Source organism: Vulpes lagopus, chromosome 20 (assembly GCF_018345385.1).
Source record: "Vulpes lagopus strain Blue_001 chromosome 20, ASM1834538v1, whole genome shotgun sequence".
Taxonomy (NCBI): Eukaryota; Metazoa; Chordata; class Mammalia; order Carnivora; family Canidae; genus Vulpes; species Vulpes lagopus.
Genome location: NC_054843.1, coordinates 24,654,824 through 24,667,342, shown reverse-complemented (window position 1 = coordinate 24,667,342; position 12,519 = coordinate 24,654,824). Strand labels below are relative to the sequence as shown.

Here is a 12,519-nt window from a genome sequence, read left to right as displayed (position 1 = left end):
AAACAAAAAACTTCTGCACGTTTTTATACATTTGATTTAGAGACAAACCTATACTGACCTCATTCTGTAGCAAAACTGCTTACACTGGTGTTAGTCTATTTAAAGTTTGCCTTTATTCCACTTGATGTGGATATTTATATATTGACTAGCTTTCTAATGTCCAACAGTTTTTAGATTCTGAAACACACTTGGCTCTAAGATTTATAGATAAGGAATGATGGACTTGGATGGACCTGGCAATCAGTAGTATTGTTTTCAACCAAAATGAAGACATAATGTAAATGTTTGTTGAATTGAATTGGAGGACAACTAGAATGGAAAATTTAGAATAACCTAGCCATTGATAGATATTTATTATCTTGCTATTATTTTTGATGCCATATCTCTTTTCTCTTTGATTTATTCTTATTTTAAAATCACTTATTTTAAAAATGAGGTTTTATTTTTTTATTACCAAATAAGTGGGATGAATCAAACTCATTGATCTCTTTATTTCCTCCTCCTCCTTCTTTTAAGTTCTTAATTATAGAGTGGGCTTGATACTTGATTTTGTAATTGAATAATGTCTATGACTCTATCAGAAAGTAATGACTGCTACTTATTTCTGAAAAATCAGGGTGAACTTGACTAAAGCCAAAAATGTGTTGAGACTCATAAACATTTGTGTATGCCAGGATTTTCAGAACCTTTTTGATATTTTACGAACTTTTTCTCACTGATATTTTCCTTCAAATATGGTTTCTCTGTATTTTGAATTTCTCATGTAAATGTGCTACCTCAGGCAATAAGACATGTTCCTAAAGTCAAGGATGATCCTACTGCTTCCCTGGTATATAGCTAGAATTTTAATTTCATAGTTTAATGATTCAAAGAAATCAAATAATGTTCACAGATACCTGTGATATCAATGCTGTTCAAATCAATATGGAAAGTGACCAGTTGGCTGGATTTATTTGCTTCGATGCCTTGAATCAGTTCTTCTTTTACATTTTCATCTGACACCCACCGGGCAAAGAAAAGGTCAAATATAACTATAACGCTGCCATTTCTGCAAAGCAAAAGATGATATAAGAAGAAAAAGTCAGCCTTTATCAAATGATTTGTGCTTAATTCATGTAATATGTCTTTGAAATTCTCTATACTTATCACCTTATTACACCTGTGTAGTAAAATTTGATAGGTTATGTCAAATATTATCTTTATTTTACAGATGGAAGCAAAGGGAATTGAAAGACCAAATGTTGGGGACACCTGGATGGCTCAGTGGCTGAGTAACTGCCTTCGGCTCAGGTCGTGATTCCAGGGTCCTGAGATGGAGTCTGGTATTAGGTCCCCCCCTCACCCCGGGGAGCCTGCTTCTCCCTCTGCCTATGTCTGTCTCTTTCTCTGTGTTTCTCATGAATAAATAAATAAATAAATAAAAATCTTTGAAAGACTGAATGTTTCTCCAAGAACACAGACATATCCAGAATTGGAATCTGAGTTTTCTGCATTGGCACCCAAATCCTCAGGCCATGCTATTCCCCAGGGTTACCTGTGTCAAATTAAACACAATTACATGGTATCATGATATTTATTATTAATTTACTGTTTTAAGGAAAGAAAAGTGTGGATCTGTAATTTCACACAGATGGTCTCTACTAGGGTGAAGTCTAAGAGAGTTTCACTGACTTCAGGGAAGCTTTCTATAGCATTTATAAAGGTCTGATAGCAAGCTCATAGCAATGAATCTATATCTACTTTTTTTTCTTAATATAAAATATCAAAATATGCCCTGATTTCAAGGGATAGAAAGAAGACACATATATTTGGGATTTCTCATGGTCAAGAGTTGGTGGGATCATTTTGCCTACATTATTTCTGGCCATAACATTAGAATTCAATTATTTGGCCCATATCATATACCTGTTTATTTGCCCCCTTTTCTGAAACATAGAGTTAAAGTCTTCTTCACTGATGATTTGTTTGCAGTTTAAAGAAACATAAAAATGACTAATTTTTTGGTCCAAAAGTGATACTTGAAAGACTTTGCTCTCCTGTCTACACCTCTGCTTGGCTTATGGTATTCTTTTAGGTTAAAACCACTTGGGAGACAAACTCTAGTCCTGACCTTCATCGTGTGTGTCTCAGAAAGCTGGGGGTATTCAGATGGTACTTGGATCCTAAAGTCAAAGACTAGGAGGATCAAATTGTACATTGTATGTTTGCTGGTTCTGAAATGTGGGTAGTTACACTCATATCCTTGTGGTGTCTATAAGTTAATGAGATTCTTCAAGGATTCCTTCAGTTCTAAAAGCATTCTTTACTTATCTGTCCATACCATGATCTTGGTAGAGCTTAAAATATTTTCTTTCCCTATACATAGGATCAGAACGTTCCATAAAGATTATAGTAGATCAACATGTCCTCGAGGAATGATAGTCCTCCTGAATGTCTGTGCCACTATTCAGGCTCAAAGTTTAGCGGAAGTTATTCCTTATAGCTGGTTTTTCACTTTTGAAATGAACTGGCTTACTGTGATATAATAATTTCACACTTCATCTCTATTAAATAAATTATTGTCAAAAGCTAGAACGTTTAACTTTGCTTAAATCATAGTAATCAAATCTTGTAAATGAGAAGGCTCCTTAGTAACTGTTTAGTTCAGGGTTCCCTAAACTTACCCATGCATGGAACCACTTGCTGTCTTTGATAAGGATATATTTTGTGGCACTTTTTTTTTTAAATCTACTCTCTCACCTTAATTAATTTTTCCATGCAGGCCGAATTTTATTTGGGAATAACTCTCCATTTTCTCAGGAAAGTTGGTATCTTCTCCATCCATTCCTTATGTCAATGACAGTTTTATTCATGGGCATATAACTGCACCATGATGAATGGAATCTGAGGGGACACCCATGAGAAATTTCTGGAAAATTTGTCCATATCTAACTGAGAAAGGCTCATAGTAGGCAACTATTCTACTTTGTTCATCATTACAATATTTACATATCATTGCCAGAACTGCTACTTCCACCTTGGAATCATGAGCTATGGTTGACAAGCTAAAAATGGGATAGCGAAAGAAGGAAAACACCTAAATTCCTGATTATGCCATTGTCGTTGTACAATTGAATTAACTTCCACTGAAACTTCCAGTTTTCTTGTGATGTCAGATCATACGCATTTGCTGATTGTGGCACTTTTAGTCATGTGTTCTGTTAGTTGAAGTTTTAAAAATCCTAAGTGGCATAGAACTCGCAGCATTTATTCCATATTTATTTAAAGAGAAGCTCCAGAAAAGAGAGATTACTGTGTTTTTGCACCTGATATTGTCTAACATTGTTATTTTAGCAACAAGGAGATTGAGGCTTAGACTAATGTAGGTAACTTTGTCCAGAGTTGTACACTTACTACTATCAGAGACAGGAATGAAAACCGGGACCTCTGTTTCCCAGTTGTGTTTTTACATAGTTCCCATTCTCATACCCCCAACACCACCACTATCAATGCCATGGGAACTATTCATTAAGAGGAAAGAAAACACAACACATTTACTTAGATGCAGGTCCAGGTTTTTATCTTGCATTGTTACCAGATTTTTATATCCAAAGAGATAGCGAAAATAGCTAGTTGGGTTTTGAGGTGGAAGGGATAGATATTTTTTCCCTCTATAATTTTGAGAGATAGAACCTTCTCTTTTCTTTTCCTCTCTCTCTCTCTTTCCTTCTGCCTCCCTCCTTCTTTCTCCTCTCTGATACTCTTTCCTCTCTCTTACTTCCCTCTCACTCTGTCCCTTCCTTTTTCTCCTCCTCCCTCTTCTGTTTATGTCTCCTTAACTGCCCTTTGCCCCCAAATAGTTAAATCCACAGGATTTATTACGGACAGGGTTAAAGATATTTCTCTGTCTTCATATCTACATTTTAACTTTATTCTTGGTTGCACAGTAGATAGTTTTAATTCTGATTGAATCTTGGTTCTCTTTTTTTTTTTTGTTAAGGTTTATTTATTTGAGAGAGAGAGAGAGAGAGAGAGAGAGAGCACATGTGTAAGCAAGGGTAGGGGCAGGGGCAGAGGGAGATGGAGAGAAATCCTCAAGCAGATTCCTCGCTGAGCACGGAATCCTACAGGGGCTGTATCCCAGATCCTGATTTCATGACCTGGGGGAAATACAGAGTTGGCTGCTTAACTGATTGAAACCCCCAGGTACCCCTCAGTTAGGTCTTTATGCCATTTTCCACATGTTTAATTTGACTGAACACTTGTCTTTATTTGGCTTAAGGAGTGAAGAGGTAAGGCATTTTTGGTAGAGAAAGTACAAGTCTGGTATTTTCCTTCATTGAATTGAAAGTAACTGGATTAGTTTATTCTCAGGCGTGAAATATTTTGTATGAAAGATGCATCTTAGCTGGAAATTGTACATTACATTTAATTATTTATATGTCTTGGAAAGACAAGAGTTTCATAATATATGTATTTATATATTCTAAATATTATATATGTGTATATATATATACACACACAATTTTGTTTATTCATTTTTACAGATAACTTCTTACTGTTTTTTAAGCTTTTATTTTAATTCCAGTTAGTTAACATTTATCATATACAGTTCTATTAAAATTTCTTTTCTCATTCACTGTAAATGTTGAGCTAAGAGACATATATGTAGAAATTGGGAGGACCATAAAAAAAAATCTGTGCCTCTCCTAGTAAGAAAACCAAAGCTGTTATTTGATTAGTTTGATACTGATCTTGATCACTGCTGTTAGATTGATTTTATTTATTAGGGTAAATGAGAATTCTTCCTTTAGGAAAACAATAACCACCTAATAACGGCTATTTTCATTTCAAAGTACTTATTCCCAGGGAATATCTGTTTTATTTTTTTTAAAGCAGATAAATTCTAACATTGTACAGAGAGCCTGTGTGCAATAAATCAAAATGTTTCTTATCTCTTATTTTCTTAATGGTATTGATAACCTCTAGGGTTGCTGAGTAAACAAAAGTCTTTCGTTTGCTAACTTTGTGACTCATCTGTGCCCAAAGGGCAAAATTAGCTGCATATTGCCACAAAGGGTAAACAGCACTTTATTAAAAGAATTAACTGCTGAATGTTCTCTGAGTCAAAGCACTTTCCACGAAGCAGAATGACAGAAAGTGCTCCCAGAGGAGAGCAAACTTGCAGAGTGGCCATGCACACACACACACACACACACACACACACACACACAATTTAATTCACAACCTGGGGGTTGGTATTAAGTAATGTTTTTAAAAGGAAGAAAGGATACCTTGATTCAGTTTAGTTTTCTGACTGCTCTAATTTGAGCATGTACTCGTGAGTATAGCATGAGTTGAATTGAGATCAGTAACCAAAAGGAAAATAGATATTTTAAAGGAGTTTTAGATGTATTTTGCACAGATGGTGTGGTGGTTACTGAGAATCCGTTATTTCTGTTACCTGATTTTGTCAATTGCAGTTTAAAATTAAAATACTTTGTAAAGCTAATTAGGAGTCTGCCACTTTATTCTGAGTGTCATTTTATAAATTATTATTTAAAGTAAACCTAAATGTTTGCTTGTTGGTTTCTTTACTGCTTCTGAATTTCTTTTCCTAACCTTCTCAGTCTCCTGGAGAGCCAAGACCTATAATTTATCTTGCAGACATTTTCATGAAATTCCTTTGCATTGCATCTTTCAAAAACTCACTTCTGATTTAAAAGTAGTTCAGCTACAACTGGGTGTATCTCTACAGAGATAAATGTATTATTTGTAAATCATTATAAAATATATATCAGGGTTTGGCTACTCCATTGGTCTTCTAGGTAGCTATAAAGGAGGAGAAAGAAAGAATTCCTCAGCTCAAATAGTTTACAGTTTCCAATATAGTGATTTTACCGTCTAGAGAAATAAAAGAGTACTTATTAAATATTAAAGAAAATGCTGGGGTTTTGATAATCCACCAAGCCTGTGTATAAAAATCTATATTCAGCATTTTTTCCCAATCTAGTGAAAATCTAGATTTTTCCCAATTTCCCAGCATTTTTTCCCAATCTAAAGTAATCCAGCATGTTGTAAATAGGTGGATACGAAGAGTTCCATTAGCAAAGCTATCCTAGTAAACTCTGCAATATACTCTGTACTTTGTATGGATTTCATTGGGTAGAGCCTGCTATAACGAGAGGCAAGTACCTGGGACACCTCTTCTTAAGAAATGCTAAAATGTTTGAGAAATCTGAATTATTGCTTTAATGCAGAGCTCCACACTCAGTGCACTACAAACCTGGAAAGGGAAATTGGATCCTTACACTCCAAAATAGGCAAATCACTTAAAGTGGCAAAAAACAAACAAACAAAAACCACTTGTATGCATGTTTTTATCCTCACAGAATATTGAATAAATATATATATATTTATATATATTTGTATATTATATATTTTAAAAATAGCCTTTGAGAAAGACAAAAAAAAAAAAAAGCAAAACAAACAAATAACAAATAAAAACCTTTCCTAAGATTCCACATGTCTCCTTCCAGTCCTAATATTGAGTCAATGAAAAGAAGTTTTCAGAGGTAATAAGCCCTGAAAACAGGAGTAGAAGCTTCTATACTGTAGATAGGAATGAAGACAGATGGCTGTAGGGCTGTCTGCCACAGGGACCAAGATGTCATGGATATACAGTGAGATAAAGAATGATAAGTATAGAGATGCCTGGCTGGCTCAGTGGGTGACCATCTCTCTTTGGCTTAGGTCATGATCCCAGGGTCTTGGGATTGTGTTCCACATAGGGCTCCCCTGCAGGGAGCTGCTTCTCCCTCTATGTCTCTGCCTCTCTCTGTGTGTCTCTCATGAATACATAAAATCTTAAAAAAAAAAGAGGAATGATAAGCATAGATACATAAATAGATGAGAAAGAAGAAAAAAAGGAATGAAAGAAAGGGAGAATGAGAGAGACAGAGATTTATCAACTTTTTCTTGTTATTTTCCTCTGATAGGATTAGTTTTGTGCCAAAAAGAACTGGTAAGGCCTTGAGATTTCTTCTGCTCATGAAATAATACTCATTTGACCTTTTCACTGTTTTTCTAAACATGATCTTAGCCTTTGAGTTGACCTTCTTTCCCCTATTTGGTCATGAAAAACTAAGGATACTTTTACTAATGTCAGTACTCTTGTCCAAACCGGGTACCAAGTATGTTTGTTGCCAGGCTCTCTGACTCAGTTGTTTGTGATCTGAGGTAGGAGATAAGCCTTTCTGCGTAGTGGGACTCATTGCTTTCTCCAATGACCTAACGTCCCTTATGGCTTCCATTTGAAAAAGGTTAAATGTCGGACTCTTAGGCTGACATTCAATACCCTCCTGATGTCTCAACATCTTGGAGGACACTCACTGACAGCCAGAAAATATCATTACTATGCTGTATTAATTCTTCTTTTTGTATCAGAAATGGCATCCGTTTTCTCCTCTCCTTAGGTCGTCTTGTCTTGCAACAGCATACACATGTGCTCTCTCCCATGATTGACAGTGTAAATGGAAGGTAGTAAGTGGACTTCTTCCACATGTTCATAGCAAATCAAACACTCTATCCCCTCAGCCTCAGCCCTTCCATGTGTCTCTGCAAGCTTTTACCCAGGAGAGAGAAAAATGTTAACATAAGATAAACTATCCAGAGTTTTTATTTGCTACTAATATGAAAGTTTGTGCTGTCCCACTTTTCTCACAAAATCCTCAGGAAAATGTGGAAAAATTTAAATGCTCCCTTTTCTCCTAACCCTGGGACACTATAATAGCAAATATTAGGAAGTATTAGCCAAAAAAAATCACTATTTTGTGATTCTGTATTCTTTTTATCAGTAGACAATTTTTGAGCTATACTCACTCAAATTGTAAAATTCTTGAGTTTTTGTATTCATTTTTCAGGTTACTTGATTGAAAGATCTCATTTATCTAAAAAAATAAAAGTTTTAGAAAAGCATATTATATTTAAGACAAACTTTTAACTACTTTAAACAAATTGATCTTTCTGTTCTGCTTAGAATTGGATTACAATTTCCTTCTCTGTGGTGATGGGACTCATGCACTTAAGCATTCTGGGTGTATTACATTTATTTATTAATTTCCTCAAAGTAAGAAAATGGGTTCCGTGTATCTTTTGGCAAATAGTTAGTGAAATATGTTTTGAAATTTTAAATCAGCCAAAAAAAAAGACAGTCTCCTACCATTTGCTGAAGGTCAAAAGCAAGAATTTTGAAATCCACTGAGAGTTTGTCTTGCAAATTAGGATTATATGTAGCTCCGGATGTTATTTTCAATGTCCCTCTGGCTTTGTGACTTTCTCCAAACACTGCATCTAATGAATTAATAAGAAATAAGACACTGAAAAATATGATTTATGAATAAGAGAGAATATGCACATTCCGATTGATACTCAGAAGTAAATTTCTTGCTTCATGCGTTGTTGGTGTGGTAGTTCTTGCTTTTTCTTTGCAGATTTCATGTTCCATAATTATTAGGTGCTTTTTTTTTCTTTCTTTCTTTTTTTTGGCTATGTGGTTATTTTATAAGATTAAAAATAAACTCTCTATGTTGCCAATCTTTTTCTTTTCTTTGAAATCTAACCCACAATCCTAGCTTCCAAGTGGTTTGTCTTCCTTCCTCCTTTTCATTTTTCTTTCTTTCTTTCTTTCTTTCTTTCTTTCTTTCTTTCTTTCTTTCTTTTTCTTTCTTCTTTCTTTCTTTCTTTCTTTCTTTCTTTCTTTCTTTCTTTCTTTCTTTCTTTTCTTTCTCAACTAAGATTCCTTTTGGAAGATAAGGGATAAACTTCTGCCAGTTTGGGAACTGATTCAGGGAATCATGGTGAGAAATGGACCATTAAAAGTTTTAAAAGTTTTGTAGTTGGTTTCAGATACTTCTTGAACACCTGGCATCCAGGGACACTGTTGGTTTTCTACATGTGGATTGCTGTGAAGGTTTCAGTGTGTGTGTACTTTGAAACAGATTTGAAACTACTTCTTTTATTCTAACAATTATAAAGTTGATATGTAAGACCTTTGCCATTAGTTAGTGACTATTGTTATTGGAGAAGTTATTGAGAATGCTGCAGAAAATATGTTATTTTAATGCAAAAAAATGTTAAGGGAAAAGGTAAATTGAATATAAACATGGGTAATAAAATGTGTGTCAGTGAGTCTTGAATAATCCCTTTATCAGAATATCTTTCCTGATATATATTTAAATTTAAAATGAGACTCTTCAACTGAGACACAATAATGAAATCATTGCAAATGTATTAATGATGATACATAATTCCCACATTGTGATATGAGAAGATGTTATTTCTCCTTTTCCTAGGTGGAGAAATTGGGGCTATGATTCACTATGAAAATTTCCCAAGGTGATAAAGTTCATAAGTGACAGATTTGGACAAAGGGTTAACACAATGTAGAACCCAGGCTCTGTCATATGTTGACACCAAATTTCCCAGTCCTGAAGGAATATTAGAAATAATATTTTAAGCAATAAACTGACATTCAATCTAAACAGTTATCATTGTATAATTGATGAAATATATTATCATTTATGCCATTTTGTTTTTAAATACTCAAAACTGCATTTAGATTTACATATTTAACTGTGGAAAACAAGGAAAGACAGAGGAACTCTGAATTAGAGAAGACTGGGGAACAGGATGACTAAATCCTGTGCAGGAATCTGCTTTGGATCCTGAACAGGTAAAGGACATTAGTGGGAAAACCAACAACATGTGAACAAAATGTCTGGTTCAGTTAATAACATTGTACTCATGTTAATTTCTTGCTTGTGCCAATGGTACTATGGATATAAAAGATCCTGACATTAGGGGAAGCTGGGTAAGGTTATATAAGAACTCTACAAGTTTTTGCAATCTTTTGTAAGTCTAAAATGATTTTCAATAAAAAGTAAAACAATCTATGAAAGGTAGCATATCTTATGTCCTCTGGTATTATAATAGAATACTTTAACTTTAATACTTTAACTCCACTCTCCTTTTATATTTAGTTGTTCACTCTCAGATCATATTAACATTTATAAATATTTTTATTTACTTGTAAAACAGCTTTTGTAATTTTAGTACCTTTTTCCTTAAGCATCAAAGATTCCAATGGACTCTCTAATGATTATTCATCCTTCAAGTTACTTACAGCATTTAATTGAGACCAAAACAGATGCTTTTCTAATAGTCTAAGTGAACTTTTCTATAAAATATCCTAAATCTTCTTGCTCTTAAAAATATATTCCTTGTATACAGCTATAGTATTTAAATGGGATTGTATTGGAATTATTTTATAAAACTATACAGTACTGATATAAATTTAAAGAAGTTACTTAAATTTGTCTCTGATTCCTCACTTGTAAAATGAAGATAACTATGGAGTGGCAGGATGGCATAGCGGTTAAGTGCCAGACTTTTGGTTTCTTCTCAGGTTGTGATCTCATGGTAGTGAGATTGAGCCCTCAGTGGAACTCTTAGTTGGGCTCTGTGTTCAGCGTGGAGTCTGCTTGAGATTCTTTCTCTCTCTCTCTCTCTCTCCTTCTGCTCCTCATGCTCTCTTTCCCTCTCTCTGTCTTTCTCTCTGAAATAAATAAATCTTAAAAATAAATAAACAAAATGAGGGTAACTGTAACAACTAACAACTCATTGTAACAAAAGAATACATTTGAAGATCTTTGAAAAGCTACTGGTATAGATAATTTAGCTCTAAATAATTGTTATTTTTCCTTATTTCCCCGATTTGTTACAAATTGCTCTTCAGGCATTTTGAGATCTTTCTAAGTCCATAGTTACATCCAAATTCTCTTACACTGTTGCAATTCAAATTGTTGGACATATAGACAATATTATTCTCTATAAATAAACAATATATTTCCCTTAACCTTCCCTATTTATTGACCTGACTAGTTAACAATGTTTTAATATGTTTATAATTTAAATTGTATCAGAATGATCGCTTGGGTGGCTCAGTTAGTTAAGCCTCTGCCTTTGGCTTAAGTCATGATCCCAGGGTCCTGAGATTGAGCCCCACATCTGGTTCCCTGCTTGGCGGTTCCCTGCTTCTCCCTTTGCCTCTGCCCCTCCCCCAGCTCATGCACACTGTCTCTCTCTCTCTCTCAAAATAAATAAATAAATAAATAAATAAATTAATTAATTAATTAATTAATTAATTAAATCTTTTTAAAAATTGCATCAGAAGGAACCCATGGGCTATGACATCTACTTTATGTTCAAACTAAAAAACTTAACATTTTTTTATTTTAAAAATTGAGTCTCATGCTTGAAATCTGCCTTAAATTCCAAGTTACATATGAGCTCATTTTCTAATATTCTATGAAGTGAACTGCAGAAAGCATCTGAACACAACATAGATATCTTGTCATGAAAGCATAGCAACAAATAGAACGTAGTGGTGGGATAACTGATAATAGAGTGAGCACATTCATCTGGGAGATGCTTCAGTAGCCAAAGCCACGGGACTTACCTCTTTCTGATCTCTCAATTGCCAGCCAGGACACTGCAAATAATCCAGCACAGAGAACCACCATTAAGGCAAAGAGAGCTATGAACAAAACTTCATAGGTACTCAGAGAATGGTGCCTTGAAGATATACTACTTTTTGACACCATTATTGGCTTTTGAAAGCCTGCTAATCTAAGAACTATAAAAGAATGTAGACCCCTCAACCAACTGAAGAGCAAACCTCTCAAGTTGTCCAGGATATGTAAAGCAACCACATGAGTCTACCCTAGTGTTACCAGTCAGTGTAAATGAGTTGTGTATGTCCCTTTAGCAACATTATATCTCTATACATTAAGTAGCTTAAAAAGGGTGGTTAATCTTTAAGAAGATATTAATGAGTAAAGATATGCCTGGAGTTATAAATGTTAATCACCTGAACAAGCCATTTGTTGAGGTGAATGAAATTAAATGCATGTGGTAAACAAAAATGACACTTTATCATTTCCAGAACTATTAAGAAAAATGTGAAATTCATGGCAAACAAATTAGTCATTAGACACATGCGCTTGATATTTATAGAGAGTTTCTAACAGATAACCTTCTACCCTCTGACTCAGGTCATTATTAAAGCAATTCTCCTAATCTGTGTAGGTGTAGACATTTTAAAAATAACTTATGTACAGATATATATTAAGCCCAACATCTATATTAATAGGTATATCTCTCTCTCTTCCCCTCCCCTCCATCCCTCTTTCTCTCCCTGTGTATTTACATATGTATATATATCATATGTATATGTTTCACATATTTCCTATTGAAATAATCACAAATTTTATAATCTTCATTAAATCATGGTTACCAATGAATGAGAGTAGTTGCTGAGAGAGGGGGAAAATTTCTATTTTAAGGAAGTATTCTGGGTGGGGAAGACATTGCTCACGTGTCTTGAACTTTATCTTTTTAAATAAGCTAATTGTAACAAGAGAACAGGTTAGAGAACAGGTCAACTGTAGACCTGTACTTTTTGAGAAAATCAAGACTATT

At 34.4% G+C, this 12,519-nt stretch overlaps 1 protein-coding gene across 1 annotated transcript in view; it reads right to left on the bottom strand.

Moving 5' to 3' along the window:
* The window catches only part of TMPRSS15 (transmembrane serine protease 15), a 119,475-nt gene extending 107,680 nt beyond the window's left edge, over positions 1–11,795 (bottom strand). Inside the window, exons 1-4 of the mRNA XM_041734712.1 lie at positions 11,498–11,795; positions 8,201–8,331; positions 7,861–7,928; positions 897–1,048 (exon numbers count right to left, since the gene is read on the bottom strand). Coding sequence (XP_041590646.1) covers positions 897–1,048; positions 7,861–7,928; positions 8,201–8,331; positions 11,498–11,642 — 496 coding nt within the window. The 5' untranslated portion in view covers positions 11,643–11,795. The remainder of the gene's footprint in view (positions 1–896; positions 1,049–7,860; positions 7,929–8,200; positions 8,332–11,497) is intronic.
* Positions 11,796–12,519: the final 724 nt, after the last annotated feature.